This window comes from Cheilinus undulatus, linkage group 22 (assembly GCF_018320785.1).
Source record: "Cheilinus undulatus linkage group 22, ASM1832078v1, whole genome shotgun sequence".
NCBI classification, from domain to species: domain Eukaryota; kingdom Metazoa; phylum Chordata; class Actinopteri; order Labriformes; family Labridae; genus Cheilinus; species Cheilinus undulatus.
In genome coordinates, this window is record NC_054886.1 from 25198890 (window position 1) to 25221168 (window position 22279).

The 22279-nt window shown below is 36.7% G+C and overlaps 2 protein-coding genes across 2 annotated transcripts; both read left to right on the top strand.

Moving 5' to 3' along the window:
• Positions 1-397: 397 nt before the first annotated feature.
• LOC121504299 (GTPase IMAP family member 7-like) lies at positions 398-1078 on the top strand (the record flags this gene model as incomplete). The annotated part of the gene is made up of 1 exon (XM_041779011.1): positions 398-1078. A coding segment is annotated over one exon (681 nt), but the record flags the coding sequence as incomplete, so codon positions are not given.
• Positions 1079-8202: 7124 nt separating this feature from the next.
• On the top strand, positions 8203-20357 carry LOC121504300 (GTPase IMAP family member 7-like). Its single transcript, XM_041779012.1, has 3 exons — positions 8203-8304; positions 13570-13595; positions 19397-20357. The coding sequence occupies exons 1-3, from the start codon at positions 8203-8205 to the stop codon at positions 20355-20357; spliced, it is 1089 nt and encodes a 362-aa protein (XP_041634946.1).
• Positions 20358-22279: the final 1922 nt, after the last annotated feature.

Below are 22279 nucleotides of genomic sequence, written 5' to 3' on the forward strand. Positions count from 1 at the left end.
GTTAGTGCAAAGCAGGGAGGTATTGGGTCCCCTTGTTTTTCCCCTAATTGGGTCCCCCTAGAATTTCAAACATTAACTGTACAACCTTTCAATCTAGAAATTAAGGTACACAGAATGGTTTTGATGAATGGTATGGAAATTATGGTAAACAGAATAGTCACTTGTCTGTAATGGAGGAAACTGTCACCTGTGAACACCTCTTCACTACTCAGGTGAATGTTGCTGAAAAGCTCTACTTCAGAAACAGTGATGATACCACCAAGTTACTAAGAAATGTAGCACTAATATCACTGTTACTCCTTAAAACTGCAATGTATTATGATTTTTAGTTCTTATTTGTATCTTGTCAGACAAAAAAAAAAAAAATCAAAGTATCAATGAATGACATTGTTGTCTTTCAGCATCAAACAGAAGAATTGTCATTTTGGGAAAAACTGGAGCAGGGAAGAGCAGCCTGGCCAACACCATATTTGGTGACGAATGGTTCAAGATCAGCCATACGTCAAAATCTGAAACAACTAAATGCAAATCAGACACCAAATCCATCAATGGAGGAAGCATCACTCTGATTGACACCCCCAGCTTCTTTGATATCAACAAACCTGAAGATGAGCTGAGGGGTGAGATAGAGAGGTGCATCTCTGAGTTTGCTCCTGGTCCTCATGCTTTTCTCATTGTTCTTAAAATGGGGATACACACTAAGCATCAACAGGATGTCATCAATAAAATAAAGCAGTACTTCTCTGAAGAAGTCTTCAACTACTCAACAGTCATCTTCACTCATGGAGATGACCTTCATGAAGGAGTAACAATTGAAGACTTTGTCAGCGTGGATCAGAGTCTGAGTGATCTGGTGAGGAAGTGTGGAGGCCGCTGTCATGTCATCGATAATAAATATTGGAAAAACAAGTCAAAAGATAAATACAGGAGCAACCAGTTCCAGGTTGAAGAGATCCTGAAGTCAATAGACAAGATGATAAAGGACAACAATGATGGCTACTATACCAGAGAAATGCTGCCAGCAAAACTACCCTGGAGACTCTGGAGAAGGATACAAAAGAGCATCACATGGTTATGAAACTCATAAAGCCTAAAGTTTGAGTGTTTGTAGGTGTTCAGGTTACTTTACTAATTATGCTATGTCTCAATCTGCTGTCTCCTTTATGTTTGTAATTTAAATCTGCTGCATGATGAGCGTTCATACTGCATGATTTTCAGCCCCTTATTAGTCTACACACAGAGCTTTATCACAGGAGGTACAGTATGTATTTGCTGAGGATCCAAGAATTCCTCCTCCAACAGGCCCAGAGAGTCAGGATGTAAGGATATATCCTAAATCGGCTAAAAATTGGTATAAATAATGGGGATTAATATCGATACAGCACAATATGTGCTTTGATACTCTGCTTAAACAATAGGGGGTGCTGTCTGTTTTTAGTGCCACTTGTTTTGACGTCACAGTCTCTCCCACTGACCTGAGTTCAGTCATGGCAGCAGCGGGTGAAGACTTAGCGGTGGTGGACGCCCCATTTAGTTTTAAGTCAGAGCTGTGGCAGTGGTAAGTCCGAGGTAGATTTGTTAGACCCTGTCACAAACAAGTGGAATAACCAAGTGTATTAGTATTTTTATTGCCAAAGATACAAGGCCGTTTTCCGTTGTTGAAAACAAGGGATTTCGGCAGCTAGTAAACATGTTGGAGCCAAAACACTGCATCCCTTCCCACCCACACTTTAGCCAGCCTGTTAAGCCTGCACTCCACACGGAAACAAAACAAACGGTGGTCCAAACGCAGAGATGCCGATAGCATTGTAATAACAACAGATGGCTGGACTAGCCACGCTACCCAGAGTTACCTGATTATTATGGCTCATATGATAACAAGTGAGTGGGGCATGGCGAGTTTTGTTTTACAAACTCGTCCTCCCTTCAAAACTTTTCAAGGTGATACATGAAGAAATGTGCACTATATTTTGGTGTTTGAACTTGAACACAACCTAAGAATTTGTCAAAATACTTGGTTTGTGAGAAGGACATAAGAGGAAAATCTGTCAAAAATGTTAGAGAATTGAAATAAAAGAATAATCTGTATTTTTACTTTAATCTAATTTTTCAAAAATATGAACTCAATCTATGTATTCAAATTGAAGGGGTCAAGTGTATCAATACATCCCAATCTTTGATTTATGAGTTAAAAAAGAAAAAAAAAAAAAAAGATTTTCGAATCGAATCGTGGGTTGAGTGTATCCTTACATCCCTAGTATTAACTAATCAGAATCAGACCAGCAAGCTCTCACTGCAGTTCTAATAATGATAATAATAACAATGACAGTAATAACAATAGTAATAATACATTAGCCTTCATTTATTGAAAATCCTACCCTTGTATATACGTGTACATGCGCCGTTTTGTATTTCAAATCAAGCTTTTGAAATGAACGAAAAATTTTGGCTCTGTATTTTTTAAACACAGTCAACAGCTATTGTTAAATGCTTCACTCTAGTCAGGGTCTTTGCAGGTTTCAACAAGTCAAATTTAAAACTTTTTAAAGACCATAATAAATACAGTTTAAGACCCATTTCACATCCATACGGGCAAAAAAGTAAAAAAGACATGAAGGGAAATTGGAGGCCCAGAATTACTTGCAAAATATATGTAGGGCCCTATGAAATCTGTTTTATTTTTTTGCCAAATTCCGTTTTTTCCATTTTAATGTTTTTTTGGAATTCTGTTTTTTAACAGTCAAGACACATTCATGTGTATAATTTCATCCTAACTGATGTTTATAATGTAAATGAAGAAATCCTTCTATTCTCTCAAACACAGTGATAGTAACTTAATAAGAAGGTCAAATTAAAGTTAAATGGTTAATAGTAAACCTGTTACCTAAACTTGTATTTACTCTCACAGTTTGTAACAGCCCATGCTTTCTGATGCTGCAGTGTTCTCCTCCTACTGTAACGGTTCTCTCCTCATCTCTCTCCATCCTCACTGTCTGTCCGTCTACCTCATATCAGACCGCTCTCTACCACTCTCTTATTTTTTTAAATACAAACTTTTCCAAATACAATATAAAACTTACAGCTTGCATATTAACAACTGTTGTATACAGATATGTACTTACTGTATACAGTTGTATAAATCATCAAATGCATTGAGCTCTCTCTCTCCTTTCTGTTATTTTGTGCAGAGTCATGTGATTACGGAACAGTCTGCTATTGGCTGACAGACACTGACAGAGAGAAACAATATGGCGGTTAGCATTGGAGCTAGCGGTAATAAATGATAGTAATTCGATTAAAATGGATAAAAAGACGTTCAATATTATATCCATTAAATAATTTGTTTCAAATTATTTTGTGGACCCTGAAGCTGTGGCTCGCAGACCCTCAGGGGTCCCAGACCCCAGTTTGAGAACCACTGGACTGGCGAACCACTAAAATATGCCACAGATGATTTTCATGTTTGTCTGAGGAAGTTGCCACGTGTTAAGACTACTGTACCACTCAGTCAAAAAGTTACGCTGCTGAAAAGCTCCATAATTCAGAGAAACAGTGACGATACCACAAAGTTACTGAGAAATATAGTTGACCTACTAATACCAACCTAACTCTCAACACTTCAATATGATACATGTGTTTATTTCTTGTTTGTGTGTTGTCAGACAAAATAAAAATAATTGAAAGTATTTACGATGTAACATTATTCTCTTTCAGCATCAAACAGAAGAATTGTTTTTTTGGGGGGACAAACTGGAAATTCCTTAAAATTTCCTAAGGCAAACAGCCTGACGTGTTAGGTCTAAACTACATTTATATATTGGTATTGATATCAGCTAGATTTAATTTGTAAATCTCCCCATATTGTATAAACCCCAATATTGTGCATTCCTAGTCAAACTAAGACATATATAGTATTATGTTCTTATGTGGGTCTTTTTAATGGATTCCTTACAAGCCAATTCAAAAGGACCAAGGGCCACAGTTGGCCCACAGGCCATAGTTTAGGCATGGTGCCGGATTACTATCACCCCTGTATTTTTCTGTATAAGATCCCAGAAAAATTATAAACTAAATCCAGACTTTCATAACAGCCAATGTATTATAGAGTAAAATGGTCGTTTTCTGTCTGATTTTAACCACTCCAGTCTACAGTCAGCTCACACTTCAACAGAAACATAGTAAAGCCAAGCTAAATCATCAATAGAAGTTTAACCTCCTCTCTTCTAGATCTTTTATTCTACATGATTCATGTCTGACTAAAGTGTTTTAAACACAGCTATATCCACATGTTAAAGTATGTCCACATTAGTTTGTTTAAAATGACACCAGTTATCTTTTTCTTTTTTCTTTAAGAGATTTTTTTCCCCCAAAACAAATGAGACTTTGTATTTAACATCTCTGCTGGGTGACAGACCCACCCAGGGTCAGCAGCATCACTGCACAGACTCATGGCTTTCAGGATCAGATCAATGTTTAGTTGATGAAGAAAAAAAATAGTTATGGGTTGAATTCGACTTGATCAATGTGTGCTCAGTCAGCACAGCCATCCAAATATTGTCTGACAGGAGGAATCAAACACTACAAACACCTAAACAAAATCAGAAATCCCAAGATTGCATCATGTAAGCAAGTATTTCCGTTAAACAGAGATTTTTCAAACATCCCAGTTTTACTTTGGATGATTACATTCTTTTATTCTGTACACAGAAACAAAATTATTTCACAGAAACAAAAAATCCTTACCAGGGTCTACTTTATCTTTATAATGCTTAAAGCTTGAAATATCAAGTTAGCACTGAGGGTTATCTTCCAATGTACAAATGCCACAGTGCCATTTATGTCTTTTTTAAAGAGCATTTAGTAAAAAATTAAGTTTTTTGTGTTGTGCACGGTTTTATTTTGTGGTTTAATCAAGGGATTTTCTTTACTGTTTTAATCTTGAGGTGTCAGCACAGAGGCAAAATTATCCATCTTTAAACTGTCAAACAGTTGCCAATACAAAGCACCAGACTTTACTCTACCCTTTCAAAATAAAAGTGCTACATACTATATTTTTAAGAAGGGAAACTGAAATTTACAGGGCAGAGTTAAATATTTATGGAAGTATTGTGATGCTGTGTGACACAATTTCTGGCGCTTGCATGTTGATGGGACACAGCGTTAGATATCAAATAAGTTTTACTGTGGCCAAAAGCAGTCAAATTTACCTCCAGATGGAGCCTAACTTGTGGTCTTCTCAGTTGCTGAGTAACTAGGCATACTTAAGATTAATTCACATAGTCTCTCTGTAAAATCATCATGACTACCGGTTTTTATATTTATACAACTCCCAACCTGAAACGAAGCAGTGTGACTGTAACATTCATGCTTCTATACTTACCTTAAAAACACTGACATGATGGATCAAATCTTAGCCAAACTCCTGCCTAACAGGGATTCTACAGTCATAGCCTCCAGTAGCAGCTATGCAGAGTGTGTATGGGGCTCTAAAATGACTGCTTTCAGCGATTTTTTTAGGGTAACTTTTTGTCTAAAAATGAGAGAATAAAATGAGATGAGATGCACTTTAATGTTAGCTGTAAGCATTAGCATGTCAGACTAGCTAGCCAAACAAACATTTGCTCTGAAACCAAATAGCACATCATTTTAATGAGGTCAGTACATTTATTTGACTGGTTGCAAATAGTTTGAAATACTAAACAACTCGTTAACATTGTTAAACATTATTTCATTTAAAATACTTCCATTTACTCGCACTTTGGTTTGAGATAAAAGAAGTAAAGGTATAGTAAACTATTGTTTTTTATCTTTAACATCTTAGCGTAGTCGTAATAGCATGAGCCATAATATCCATAAACCACAAACTTAATCAGCAGACAAACACATCAAGTACAAAATAACTTCTGGTGCAAAGAGAATGTAAACTGCTTGCTTTGAAGTATAGGTTGATGACCACGGCTTGATTCTGTGTTTATGTTAGCGCCATTGCTAACACACAATATTGGTTTGATCTAGACTTCCATTCAGCAACTTTTTAAACAAAAATTTGCTGTTAAGCAGACCATTTAAACGTGTTAAGGTTTCCAGATTAATCATGAGCCTTAATGTGTTGACGTTAACAGCCCTAGTGTGTCCCTGGGTTGTGCATATCAGTTTCCATGATCAGTTTAGCGCCCTAAATGCCTTAAACTTATGCATGTTACTAGGGCTGCACCGATTGCAATTTTCTGGCTGATCACTGATCACCGATCTTTAAAAAGCCTGACCTGCCGATTCCGATTTTTGCCGATACCGATTTTTAAAAACTGACGGCATACACCTTCTATGTTCCAATCTTATTTTATTGAATAACATTGAACAATACCCGTGAAACAACACAAACTTGTTGTTTTAACTGCACATGAGGTAGTTCTCTCAAATATAAATTAAAAGTTTAAAGCATTGCTGTCCAAACTACTACATTATATCAGTTCCTTTAGTCTTTCCTTTTTCACATTTTAGTAGGTAGAGGCATATGAAACCGATCTTATCCACTGATCTTATTTACAAAGATCGGCCGATCACCGATCTCCTAAAATTAAGGAAAACGGCACAGATCGATCGGTGCACCCCTACATGTTACTATGTATTTTTGACATAAAACAGGGTTCTCTTTTAAAGTCACCCAAACATACTAAAAGTTCAGCCAGTACATTTGAATAAAATCTGAACAGGCTAAGGCTAGATCAGTTAGCTTGTTGGCCAACTTAGCAGCTTATAAAGTCTACCACCAGCAGTTTTTATGGAGTATTCCAGATGATCTCAGAAATCTCTGGATGTCAGTCAGACACATCACCTTGAATGCCCCTTGAACTCAGAATTCTAGCTTGGAAACTCGAAGCTACTTCAGTAACCCTTGTTACCAACTTGAATCTGAAACACTGTCAATCCTGGTGTGATGTCAGTCTCAGTTCAGACTTTTTAGTTAAAAGGAACACAGCATTATACCGGGAGGCAAGACTGATGAGTCAAAATAGTGACAACTGCTTTAAAGCACATCCATCTATGGAATAATAGCAAGAATTTGAAAAGATGTACAGTGCATAACAAATGTATTAGACCACCTGTCATATTTGTCTCAGAGACCATCCAGCATCATGAAGTGCTTTAATGTGGACTCTTTCATTTTCAGTGAGCTCTCCACATTTTACCATTTTGAACAGGAATGAGGGATTTCAAACTGAATTCACCCAAATTTGAGCCGGCTCACTGGGCTTCTCTGAGAAGTCAGAAATGAATCAACCATAACATTCAACCACTAAAACTCATTTTGCTGTGCAGGAATGCAAGTAAATAACTATAATTTGACGTATTATCAAGAAAAAATAATGTGCTTTACTATTTTTCCAGTTTTTTGTAAATCAGTACATTTGAAAATTCATGGATAACAATAATAATTATATTTCAGCATTAAAAATATCATTTGGGTTAGAGAGCTTCTACATATTGGTGTATTAACCATTGCAGGAACATAAAAAATGATTTTGGTAATTAACAATGTTGTTAATTTAGGGCAGCTGTGGCATAAACCTTACTTTGGTTAGGCTTAGGGTGGTCTAATAAATTTTTTAAGCATTGTATATGCAAGGTTAAAGGATTTGTGATAATGAAACCATTATCAGAGTCAAAGAGAGATTATGTTGAATGTTTGTACTTTTCTTTAAATGCTCAAATATCTGAAATGTTAGTATTTATGCTCTAATGCATCTTTGTTAAGGTAACCTCTTGTATAAACTCTGGCACTGTTGTTACAGAAAAACTTGTTCACAATCCTTTGCACTGATTTTTGCTGTTTTATTAACACCCTACAGAGAAAATGAATGTTAAAGGCTGGCAACTCAAGACAGGTCAATTAGGTCTGAAAGGATGCTTCCCTAAGGCCCAGTGGCTGGATGAGATATCGGATTATCACTAAGGTAGATGGGCTTTAGGACTCATGGGTTCTGCTTCTTTTACTCTTCAGATGGACTATTTCCTACAGCAACTAGAGGTGTCCAGATCCGATATTGATATTGGATGGATATCGGTCTGATATCAGCAAAGAAACGACTATCGGTTTATATCAGATTACATCAAAAATCTCCGATTTAAGCACTCCGATACAAGCAGGCCATTCCAGACTCCGCTCCAGCACTTCTATCCAGCAGCGCCGCAGGATCCAGCATGCAGAGCCCACGTGATCACAACAACAGCGTGCTTGAGTGCTTACCGGTGCTAACCGCTAACACAGTAGCAAGAAGTGGGAGTGACGTCGGCTGTGTGGCAGTATTTTTCATTAAAGTCAGATAAAGGCGTTGCAGCTGATTGCAAAACTTGTCATGCGCAAGTTCCCTGTGGGGGCAAAGAACCGGGGAAGTTTAGTACGACCAACCTCATCGGCATTTGAAGAAGCATCACAAAAAACAGCATGAGGATTTTAACAAGACCACGGAGGCGAAGAAACAACAAGGCTCTGGCTCCTTCAAACAACCGACGCTGTCCGAAACATTTGGAAAGCGTGATAAACTCCCACAGGACGGCAACAAGGCATTAGCTTTAACAGAAAAGATCGATGACCAGCCCCTGTCAGTTGTGAGTAATGTCGGGTTTAAACGCTTGATTGAACCTCGAGCCTTGCTACATTATGCCTAGCTGCCACTACATTGTCGAGAAAACTATACCCATTTATTTTTAACCAATGGGTTACATAAATTTTGACCTTAAACCTAAGCATATTCTACAATTGAATAGAATAAATCAAAAATAAATTAGACAAGCCTGAAAAATGACCTCAATAAAACCAATCAAAACAAATCACACTTTAATTTAAAGTGCAAAATAACAAATGAAGTTCACCTCAGTTATTTTTTACTGCCAGTATATGGTGGGAACAACTGAGGGCAGGGAAGAAAAAAACCACAATACCGTCTATTGTCCAACTGCTCAAAGTCAAGAGTCTACAGCTCCAATTTCAAAATAAACATCTCACTCTAATAACAAGAGTAGAAACAAATAATCATCAGTTAACTAAATTCCTAACAAAACCCTTCCTACTCCTCCATCTCCACTCTCTGCAGTCCGAGCATGATGTGGAGATTCTTTTTTAAGAAGATAAGCATTTCGACTTTTCACACCCTGTCCCCACACATTCATGCTCACAGAAAGAAACACAGTATAGACAGGCTTGTCTAATTTATTTTTGATTTATTCTATTTAATTGTAGAATGTGCTTATGTTTAAGGTCAAAATGTATGTAACCCATTGGTTAATAATAAATGGGTCAGTTTTTCTCGTACCTACTGTTGCTGACTTGTTCTCTGAGTAATATCACATGATCAAGCCTTTTCTAACATTCCATACTACAAAATAAGCAATAAAAGTATGTATGATTCGTGCTGATATCATATCGGACTGATATCGGTATCGGCCAATACTCAAGGCTGCAATATCGGTATCGTATCGGAAGTGAAAAAGTCTGATCGGGATATCCCTAACAGCAACACCTACTAAAATGCTTGCAGACTACTTAAAGGTGCAGAGTGTAATATTTAGCCTAGTAGCATTTAGTAAAACTTAAAAAAAAAAAATTTGCATTTTGCATGTTTCTATGGTGCCACAGAAGTGACCAAATAACAGATACACTTTTTTTTTAAATTTCCACTGGTTGCCACAGTTTTCACCAAAGAAACATGCAAAATGCAAAAATTCAAGATGGCGGCATCCGTGGAGGGGACCCTCCCCATGTATGAATAGATTGCTTATTCTGAGTTAATATAAAAAAAAAAAACACATTTTTTCAGGTGGATAAACACTAATTTGGATAGACCTACCTATAGACATCATGTTTCATTTAACCAAGTTTGTTTGTTTTACTAAATGCAACTTGGCTAAATATTACACACTGCACCATTAAGACTTGTGATTTTTGCTCCTCAGGATCATTCAAAAACAGGAGAGGAAGGGAACTAATTAAATGTACTCATGTTAATGTAACTGAGCAGCTTTTTGTGCACTTGGACTTTTTTTAAAATACATTTTAAATTCTGCAATTTCACTTTTACTTGATTATATTTTGGGGGAAGTAGGGATGCACAGATACTAATACCAGTATTATGTATTTGTACCTATTTAAAGAACTCACAGCTTGTGTGAAGTTTTCATAAATACCTATTCAGGTTTGAAACCTCATGGAAATTCTTGTTTGTGTGCTTTAAGCTTTGTGCTCACTCCCAGCAACACAGTGATTAACATTACATCTAACATTTAAAGCAAATTAAATGTGAATTATTGCAACAATATCTATCAAAAATGAAAAGTGATTTGAACCTCTGATCCAATTAACCTGACAGAAAATCTAAGTGGCGCCATCCAGTTTCACATGTGCAGCTCAGCATCCTGACTTCTACCAATCCTGCATAAATAGTATAAACATCTATTTGCTATGAGGGGCTTTAAAAAGTATGCAAAACAATTGATCTTGACCATCTTGTTTGGATTTAGGCTTGAAGACTAGATACCTTGATTGTAGCAGTCTCTGGGTTGTAGTAATTTAGAGCTTAAATATCTTGTGCTTATTTCAAAGACAAACTCGATGTTCTTTTCATAAGTCTGTCATTTTAAAGAATTTGTTGTACCAAATCCATGTATCCTTTTTTTCTTATAATTTATGTCTAACAATATGTTTTGCTTTGTTACCTGTATAATGCACTAATAAAGCTTCTGATTGGGCACATGTCATTCCTTTTTTCCCCAGAAAACTATTCATATACACTGTTAAAAATGAAGTTTAATGATATCCAATTTATATTTTTTTCTTTTCGATAAAAAGTCCCATTAAAAGACAACATAATGGACACACTGCCTGCAGCTACAGATGCTACCATGAAAAGTCACTAACAAAAGCACCATTTGCATGTTTCAGTCACACTTTGTAAAGCATCATCCCCAATCTACTGACCTGTCCAGGAATGAAACTACATTTATGTAGCTTGTTTATAAAGAGCTAAATCTCCTGAAGGGACTAATGCCAACATGCTTTCTGGGTTTGTTTAAATGCTACAGAGCCAAGTTTGGGAAAGACGTTCTTCATTTCAGCAATAAAATAGACTGACTGGCAAGTTGTGACTTTTCCTGTACATTTTAGATTTATCATTTCAACTAAGTAATGGCTTATTTAAATTCAAAAGATTCCTTTACATCTGAAATGTAAAATTAATTGACTTATTTTGGGGAAGTCAGTCATTTTATATTTCAAGTGGGCTTGTTATGCTAGCATGGTGACATATGTTTTCAACTCTCTATCCATTTTCTATACCCCTTATCCCATTTGGGGTCGCAGGGTGGCTGGAGCTTATTCCAGCTGTCACTGGGCGAGAGGAGGGTACATCCTGGGATGGTCGCCAGTCAATCACAGGGCTGACATATAGAGACAGACAACCAGGTACACACACACTCAAACCCTTTCACCAATTAACCTAATGAGCATGTCTTTTGGTGGTGGGAGGAAGCCTGAGAACCTGAAGAGAACCCACGTATGCTTGGGGAGAACATGCGCCCCTGTGCAGCCCCTGTTTCCAACTCAAGGTTTCATTTAAATGCATTTAAGTGGTAAAAGGGGAAAAACAACTCTCTCATGAGATTGTGTTTTAGATTCAACCACTCATTTTTTAATTCCTATGTGAAAAAGAACATATCAGTTGTTAAACAACATAAGCTTCATGCATACAGCTCTGAACAGAGGTCTGTCTTCATTTACGAGAGATGAGCTAGGCTTTACTTTAAATGCTTAAGTTTCTCTTTCTGGTTACTGGTGGAGTTGTTTCCCAGAAGTCAGGGATGGATGCTGCCAAAAAAAAAAAAAACACACTAAACCACAAAAGGAAAACATCTTTCAGCTTGTCACACCTAGAAACAAAACACCCCACCCTGAAGAGGTATGACAACGTGCAGCATTGAGTCTACAGTAGCTATTTTTAAGTTCTCAATACTTTCATTCATTAATGACATTTACAAAGTCAGTGAACTGATAATGATGTTTTATCAAAACAGCAAAATGTTTAAATGTGAAAATAAGAAAGCATTTGGACATTGCTATTTTTAAATGCCATGTGTTTTTCTCCAGTGTTAAATTTGTCGACTAAAACTATGACTAAAAATGTTCGTGGACAGCCTTTTTTCCATGACAAAAACTAGACTAAGACTTACAAAAATAGAACTGTGATGACTAAAACTGACAAAAATTAAGTGTAGTTTTTTTCAAGACGACTAAAACTAGACTAAAATGTTATTTAGTTTTCGGCAGATATTCAAAATCTGTCAAACTTCTCCACTGTAAATCTGTCAAAATGCAGTGCTTCTGTAGCTATTCTGCTGCTCAGCTGTAGAAAGCTGGGACCCAGGTTTGGCAGGGTGCAGAGAACATACTACCATGATCTGGTGCCAAATTTAGGCAAGAAAATAAATGCTTGGACTAAAAGTAAAGACTGAAATGTCAAGACTTTATATGGACTAAAACTAGACTAAAATGTTGAGTTTTCATCAAATAAAACTAGACAAAAACTAAAAGCATAGAAATGACTAAGATGTGACTAAAACTAAAATGCATTTCATTTAAAGACTAAAATTAAGACTAAAACTAAAAATAGCTGCCAAAATTAACACTGTTTTAGTCTCTCTGAGCATCAGAGTGGCACGTGTTCTGGTCACAAGTACGACTATCCAATTTATGTGTGTCAATTTTTTTTCACCACTAGTGGTGCTTCAAAACATCATTAACATAACATTTAAGTGAAGCCTGGTGTCGCCTGCTTTTTCACTCAGCACTACATTAGTTTGAAAACTACTTTTGTACTTCTTATACCTGAATAACATTTTGCATTAGGCTAATTCTTTTGTAATATGAGACCTGATCATAAACATTCAACAGAATTTTTTTGGGAATGTAACTATTTAACTGCCAGTTTAATTGCAAATGATACAAGATTAATTCTTTGGACAATAACATGATATTTTTCTATATCACAAAATCTGTCCTCATTATCTTAACTGTGAGACCAGTCCAGATGCAGAGCTCCAGGAGTGCATCTTGTACTATTTAGCCTACTGCCAATATAATGCAGATACTCATGTTTTTCCATTGCTTTTTCAGTCTATGAAGGTCCCACTATGCCAACATTTTCTCTCAAGTTTGACTGTGAAAATGGATCAGTTTGTCCCACAAGGGACCTCTTGTGTGGATTAAATATCTTATTTTGATTCTGCTGTGTGTCTACCAGTGCTGTACCAAAAAGACCAAACAGATGAACACTGACTACTCTTGTCTGTGCATGCATCATCTTGTTGCTAAAAGCCAACAACAGGACTGATATTTACTGATATCAATGTTAAACTGATGCGTATGTACATCCCTAAAGCTTGGACTTGTAACCAGTCCATAAAATTAATGGAACTTTTTTAAAATTTGCATTGGTCAGGAATTTTTGGTTAAAATAAAGCATCTGTTGTTACATAAAAGTGATTTCAAGAACATGTGACACTCATTTTGCTATTCAGCTACAGCTGATCGACAGGTCAAACCAGTAGTAAACGAAAGATTCGAGACCTGGAGGTAAAGCGAGGACATCAAACAGCCTGGGGAACAACATGGACGGTGAGTTTAGTTTGCTTCTGGTACATGCAGTGATTAGGAAAGATTGAAATTATTTCATAAAGGAAAAGCAGTTTTACCTTTTTGTAAATGTTTGACTTTTACATTTGGAATGATCAAAAGTTACTAAAACAAGGACTTTTACCATGAATGACAATGAGCTGAGTATGCACAGTATGAAGCTGTTGTATTCAGTCCAAGTAAATGGAATTTTTAAGTTTGTAAAAATCTAACGATGCAATTTTGAAAATATGTTAATCTTTATAAAATATTTTTTTGTTAAGGTTATGTTTGAATAGGGGATGTTAATTTTAATGTCAAATGAAAAATTTGTTACCAGTTGATGTTTTGATTGTAAAGAGATGATTGGGCTAGGCTCTCTAGTAAGAGTAAATATGACAGAGTTTATCTGAAAAAAAGAAAACTAGTGAAATACTGAAAGACTTACCACACACTGTGATATAATAGTGATCTTTCAAACCTCTTGAGACCTAAGCTTTTATTTGGAATGCATTTTTACAGTTTCCCTCTTATTTGGGATAACTGGGACCTGATAAGTCTAAAACCTAAGCATTGTCTATGAACAAAGAGTAGTTTTCATCAAAACTATGGGTATGGGGTTGCTCAATCAGTAAGGCCAGGTATGAACTACATTTCAAATACAAATCCTAGAGGTCTTGGAAAATTCAATTTAAAACAGAGTTCCAAAATCTGAAAAAATCACCCTAAATTCCACCAAATTTTCAAGACATTACCAAAAATGTTTGTTAAAATCCAAAAATCTCTTTAAAAAATACCCCCAAATATTCTTAAATATTCTTCAAACATTTCAGTAAACTTTTCTGAAAAAGACTAAAAATAGTTATACTTAAAATTTTCACCAAAAATTCAATGAAAATTCCCCCGCAAAAACGTTGTGCAAATTCTCCCAGAAATTCAAGCTAATTCCACCCAAAATTACAAATAAAAGTGCCCAAAAATTACAAATAAATTCCATCAAACATCCAAAAGTCCCAAAATTACTATGAAAGTTCTAAAACAATACCCACCCCCCCAAAAAAAAAGAAAGAAAAAAAAACAACTAAACTTAAACAGTGTCCTCATATGTACATTGTACATGTGCTTGGTTGCAGCAGGTTAAGGAGTATTTATATTGTCATTTGGCGCCACCATCTGGATAAGTTATGGAGAATAAAGACAACCCCATAATTCCATAATTTTTATTCTGAATTGAACCAAAGTTATTTTATCACATAAATTACGAATCAGCCAAAAATATAATATGGAGGCATACTGCATTATTGAGGACACGTTTTCTTTTTTTAGTGCTAAAATTAAGTTTTTCTGACTTAATGACCTGACTCTAGGGGGGTACAGTTACGTCTGTAAGTACTGGGATTGCAAAACAACTTTTCTCATTTTGCCTCCTTTTACCAACACAATGGAACTGAAAGTTTAGAATTTCAACTTCAATTTGAGAGATTTTACAGAAATATTGCATTTACAACTCAGGAATTACAACCATTTCATTCAGAGTTCCTCCATTATCAGGGGCCCAAAAGCACAGGACAATTACAAGCAGTTTAATGGCCAGGTGTGGCCTGGATCTGCTTTACTTCATGATAAATGAGGCATTTAAAAGGTCTGTAAAGGATTTCAAGTGCTGAATTCACATTTTGTGGCTGTTTGACTGGAGTACAGTCATTTTATTCAGAGTATCTCTATTATCAGGGCTGGGAAGTATTTGGACAAACTAACAATAAAAATGTAACCTAATGCTTGTCAAATAATACACTCATTGACTGCCTGAGGACTGGAGACCATGAACATCACTAAACTGAGTCAAAAAATGAAATTCAAAAACCTATATATTACTAAAATATACATTTTTATTATATATTATCATATTATATTATTAAACCTATATATTTTGCTTTATCAACTTTTTAAACTTAAATCTTAGTTTTAAAGCTCTAGGCTTTTTTTCCAATGCTAGAAAGCAATAGTGAGTGTTCTGACATACAAACCTTAGATGGAGACTGACTATGACGTCCATTGCGCCTGCTGAACAACACTATGACAGCACCTGGGACACACAGTATTAGCATAGGCTTAATATTAGCACCTTTAGGTTTAAACTCCAGGTAGAAATACCAAAAACAAACATGACTTGTTAATGTAAACAACGGCAAAAATGACGATAAACATCAATTATTAGAAAAGGTGAGCGACTTCAGTCCATAGCAAAATGACGGTAGCATAATGGATAGTGTTATATATTAAGAGGTATTAGTGACCTCCAGTTAAAGGCTAACGTTTGCCAAAGCAAGGAGACACAACATGGGGAATAAAAAGTTTGCCTTCAGCTCATGAAAAGTACCCACGTCTTGCTAAGTCAAATAGTCCACTTCTTTCCCGTCCTTTTCATGGTCTCACTATCCCTCATTTGATGTTCAACACCACAGCGTTCTCATTGAATGTGTGCTAACGGTCGGTATCATCCGCGGTCTGACTGAACGAAGGGCCTTCGGGGATTTTTAATGTATCCATCCGCCTCAGCCAAGCTTACCGTTAGAAAACGTTATTGGAGATGTTTGCCCTGACTAATATATGCCAGATAAATCACTCCTGCAAATGTTTGCCCAAGCAAATGGACACAAAATGTGGAAGAAAAAGTTAACCGTCAGCTCATGAAAAGTACTTGCATGTCCTGCTAAGTCAAACAGTCCTCTTTTCCCGTCCTCTTTATCGTCTCAACATCCTCCATTTGTGGCGCCACTTTCTCCAACAGGTCAGCATCCTCATTGATTGTGTGCTAACGGTCGATATCCACGTTCTGACTGGACGAAGGGCGTTCAGGGATTTTAATGTATCCCTCCACCATATCCAAGCGTTAGCTCACTGTTAGCAAACTTTACTGGAGAAGATTTTTGACCTGGCTAGATTAGTAATTGCACTATTCTGATAAATGGTATTGTAACGATAATTGTGAAAAAAGGGAAAATTTCAGGGGCTAAATAAAAAGCGACACAGTAGGCTAGACCAAAAAACACTTAAAAGAATGATTTAATATTCTTTTAAATGGTTATTAAGAAAACATAAAATAATAATAATAATAATAATAAATAATGCAGTGCACTTCAAGATTAAAGTCGAAATGATGAGAAAAACATCCAAATGTGGAGAATAAAGTCAAAATTTTGGGAAAAAAAAGTTGAAATACAATTTAAAGAAAAAAGTAGAAATTTTGAGGATGAAATCAAAGCTTACTGCTAAAACAAACAGTGGATCTTCAACAACCACAGCCACACTGTTTATGACACTGATCACACATCAGGCCCCCCACAGCTTCCCATCTAGCCACGAGTTGCTCCCTTAAATTCAGAAAAATTGCTGAGGAAAAAAATATATTGCTGTATTTATTTACAGATATTTAAGTAACTCAAAAAACAAGTGAGATTGAAACATTATGTAAAGATTGGCTTTATATTTGATCAGTTTCACAAAAATCAAACTATTATTAACCATTATTAGCAAAAAAGATGCATGATAAATTTACTCATAGGACCATTCTTGATGAAAACAACATATTTATGCATAAATCTAACAGTTTCCTTCATGTGTTTTTCACCAAAGAGGACACAACATATTCACATCTAACACATCAAATGGAAATATTTGGCTTTAATATCTAAATCCCCTTGTGGCTTGCCATAAAGAGATTGAACTATGGGAATAGGGATTGAGTTCACTGCAAAAGGCTAAAAATAAGGAACATTTAGAAGAAAATACCATTATTTAGACAATAACGTTTCTTTAATTTAGTTCATTTAACACGTCAGCCCTCACAGAGTCATGACAGGGGTGTATTGGATTCCTGAAAAAATGACAACCAGTTTTATTATGACTATGAATTTCCTGATGACTTTTATGGTTCTAAGAACTGTTGTATAAAATCAGTTATGGGCTTTCAAACCTATAATTAAAAAAGTATCATCTATTTATATTTTCCTACTACTGTCATTAGACCTGCAGCCAATGAAATTCCACAACCAGCAGCTGGTGTCACGTGTTTGAAATGGAAGTTGTTTTAGTATGTAAATTGTTGTTTACATGCTTGTACAACCTCATTCCCCATAAAAAGCTGGAACGCTGTGTAAAATGTCAATAAAATCATAATGCAATGATTTTTAAACCATGTAAACTCATTTTTTTACTCCCAATAGAAAAAAAAATACCAGATGCAGAAACTGAGACATTTTACCATTTTATGAATATTATTAGTTCAATTTAATTTTGATGGCAGTAACACATCTCAGAAAGGTAGGGACAGGGCCTGGTTTAACGTTGTGTTGGAGTTCTGGGAGAGGAAAGTTTTCCCATTTTTTCTGATGTAGGATTCTAGCTGCTCGACAGTGTTGGGTGTTCTTTGCTGGATTTCCCGTTTTATGATGCACAAAATGCTTTCTATTGGTGAAAAGTCTGAGATGCAGGCAGGCCAGTTCAGCACCAGGACTCCTTACCTGTGAAGCCATGCTGTTGTGATGGATGTTGTATGTAGTTTAGCATTGCCTTGCTGAAATATGCAAGGCCTGCCCTGAAAGAGGAGTTGTCTGGATGGGAGCATATGTTGCTCTGAAACCTCTTCTTTCAGCTTTAATAATGCTTTTCCAGATGTGTAAGCTGCCCACACTATAGGCACTAATGCAACCCAATACCATCAGAGATTCAGACTTTAGAACTGTGCGCTGAACACAAGCTGGATGGTTCCTCTCCTCTTTAATCTGCAGGACACGGCATCTGTGGATTCCAAAAAGAAAATGACATCTTGATTTATCTGACCACAGAACAGTTTTCCATTTTGCCTCAGTCCACTTTAAACAAGCTTGGCCCAGAGAAGACAACAACGTTTGTGGCTCCTTCTTTGCATGATACAGCTTTAACTTGCACAGTGGTGACAGACTTTTATTTCCGGATGTGTTCCTGAGCCCATGCAGTAATTTCCAGTTAGAATCATTCCTGTTTTTTTAATGTGGTGTTGCCTGAGGGCCCAAATACCATGAGCATCCAGTGTTGACCTTTGGCCTTGTCCCTTGTTCACAGAGGTTTCGTCAGATTCTCTGAAGGTTTTGATGATATTATGCAATGTAGATGTTGGGATATTTTATTTTTACTTTGTAGAACCTTTTTCTGAAATTGCGCCACAGCTTTTCTGCACGTTTTTCTTGACTAATGAACCTCTGCCAATCTTAACTTCTTAGAGACTCAGACTCTCTCAAATGCTCCTTGTATACCCAGTCATGTTGTTGACCTGTTGCCAATTAACCTACTTGGTTGCAAAATGCTCCTCCAGCTGTTTTTCATTAGTAACATTTACTTTTCCAGCCTTTTGTTGCCCTGTCCCTTCTTTTTTTTTTTGAGATGTGCTGCTGCCATCAAATTCAAAAAGGACTAATATTTTTCATGAAATGGTAAAATGTCTTAATATCTGATATGTTCTTTATGTTCTATTGTGAATAAAATATGGGTTTGAGGTTTGCAAATGTTGCATTCTGTTTTTCTTTACATCTTATACAGCGCCCCAGCTTTTTTGGAATTTAGATTGTGTATGCCAGTGTTGTTCTATAAATATTTGCCTTTACATTTACATGTAGAAGGTGGGCGTCAGGGAGTATTATGAGTATATTATAAGGTGACCCACAGTGGTTGGTCTTTTCCAGTGATGACTTCAAGGCGGATGGTCCTGCTGGGAAAATCAGGAACAGGAAAAAGCAGCCTGACCAACACCATACTGGGAGAGGATACATTTAAGATCAACCATTCCCCCGTTCCTGGCACAAGTCTTTGCCAAGCAAAATCCAATTCTGTCAATGGACGGAGCATCACTTTGATCGACACTCCTGGCTTCTTTGGAACAGGAAGGTCTGATGAGGAGATGAGGCCTGAAATAGTGAGCTGTATCACAGAGTGCGCTCCTGGGCCTCATGCTTTTCTCATTGTGCTTAAAATGCAGAAATTCACTGAGCAGGAGCGGGCTATCATTGCTAAAATATGCCAGAGTTTCTCAGAAGATGCTCTTAATTATTCCGTCATAGTCTTCACACATGGTGACCAGCTTCCTGAAGGAATGGAAGTCAAAGATTTCATTGGACAGAATAAGAATCTGAGTGATCTGGTGAAGAAGTGTGGAGGTCGATGCCATGTTTTTGATAATAAATACTGGAAAAGCGTTGAGAAAGACAGCTACAGAAGTAACCAATTCCAGGTGGAAGAGCTACTCAAAACAGTAGACAAGATGATCGAGGTGAACGAAGGAAGCTACTACACCAATGACACACTAAAAGAAGTGAGGCGTGAAATACAGAGAGGGGAGGAGCGCATCAGACAAACATCAACAAACATGTCGCATGAAGAGATTCAACAGAAGGCTAAATTTGACATTTTTAATTGGTTGTTGATCAGATCAGCTGGTGTTGCAACAGGAGCATTACTAGGAGCTCTGCTAGGGGCAACCTCACTGGTATTAGAGGGAAAAGCAGGAGCTATGTCAGATGTTCTGTGCGGGATGGGAAAGGGCGCTTTGAGAGGATATGATGCAGCTGAAGGAGCAAAGAGTCCAGGGGAGGCTGTTCAGAGGACAATGGATGCTGTGAGGAAGGACATTGGGGTACCAGGGATTACAAACAACAAATGAGAACTGATGAGAGGAACCCATCTGGGAACTTTGGTCAAAGAATAGGGTATGAGTATTTTGTATTTTTAAAGCATACAATAAGAAAACCCAACTTTTCCATGGCTATCAGAGGCCCAAATCCAGCAACCATGGAGGTTTAAGGAGACTTCTGAACAGGGGTTAGCATTACAGGATTATAACTCAGGCTGTCAAATGATTGAAATTTTCTTTCCTGATTAATCTCAGAATTTCTGTTGTTAATTGCAATTAATTGTAACCTTTGCATCACATTGTAAAATTCCACTGTATAACTGTTAATGTGTCATTTGGGATTTTTCTACTGTCTTAAACCAAGATTGACTTCCTGTTTGGACACAGACCTGCTTTTATCCAATATTGTAACATTAAGCTATACATGGAAAAAGGAACTTGTTATGGATTAAAAAGAAAATAAAAGGACTATAAAAATATAAACTGGCTCTAGAGGTCTCATGATAAGTGAAGCTGAGTGCGTGAATGAGTCTCGAGTGATGGTAGTATAAAGACACCTGCTTCTGGAAGGCCCAGTCACTGGCTAATCAGTATTCTTGGCTACCATTACACCATAATGACAAAAAAAACACACTCAAAGTAATCAAAGATAAAATTATTGAAAAGTAAAAGTCGGGGGAGTTTAGTTAAATCCATCATCAAGAAATGAAGGGAATATAGCACATGTGTAAAGAAGGACACTGGTGAGAGAGGCCACCAAGACACCTATGACTACTCTGAAGGAGTTACAAGCTTCAGCAGCTGAGATTGGAAAGACTCTCCATAAAACTACTGTTGCTGTGGTTCTTCACCAGTCAAAGCTTTATGGGAGAGTGGCAAAAAGAAAGACACTGTTGAAGAAAACTCAGATTAAATCTCAACTAGACTTTGCCAAAAGGCATGTGGGCGACTCCATGGTCAAGTGGAAGAAGGTTCTTTGATCTGATGACTGCAAAATGGTGCTTTTTGGCCATCAGACAAACACTGCACATCACCACAAACACACCAATGCCACTGTGAGGCAATGGTGGCAGCATCTTGCTGTGGGGATGCCTCTCAGCAGCCAGATCTGGAATGCTTATAAAGGTAGAGGATAAAATGAATGCTGCAAAATAAGGAAACTGCTGGAGGACAGTCTTATTTCAGTCTACAAATGCTTTGCACAATTGCGAAATAAAAAACACAACAATAAAAGCAAAAAACACGACTGCAGAAGCAGAGAGTATTTTTTCGTAGCATAGACCAACTTTGAATCACTGAAAGCGCTCATGTTTTGAAATCAAGAGCTAGCCTTCTGGTTAAAAAGGCGGAAAGTTCAGCTTCAAATAATGACAAAAGAAGGAATCTACCTCTAATGTTTCGAACTGATGTTTTATTTTCTGCTCTTGCAGTAATGATTTTTGTTTTGTTTTCTGCTTTTGTTGATTTGTTTTCTGCTTTTGTTGTGTGTTTTCAATAAGCCATGACACTATATGCATGTTTTCTATGCCACCAGTCTCTTGTAAATATTTAGAATAACTGACTGTAGCTACTGGGGAGAGGGGCATGGTGAACTAAGAGTTCTCAAAAAAAGAAAAAAGCACTAATAATAACATTAATTTTGCACAAGATAATACATTCTTTGAATTATTTTGATGTAACTGAAATGAAAAGTACTTTAAAATAAACATAATCTTCACACTGAACTGAAAAAGACTGTTCTATACATAAAAAAGCAAACCAACCTAACCTCCAAACAACAATTACACCAATAATTAGTTGCAACAATAAGACTTCTTGCATCTGCACTCCTGTCCTGCTCACTTTGTTAATTTTACTGGGAAAAAAAACAGGCTACACGTGTTTTATTTTGGTGATGTCCAGTTCCATTTCCCTGGGTTTTGGTGGCTAACTTCACTTTGCTTCTCCTGAGG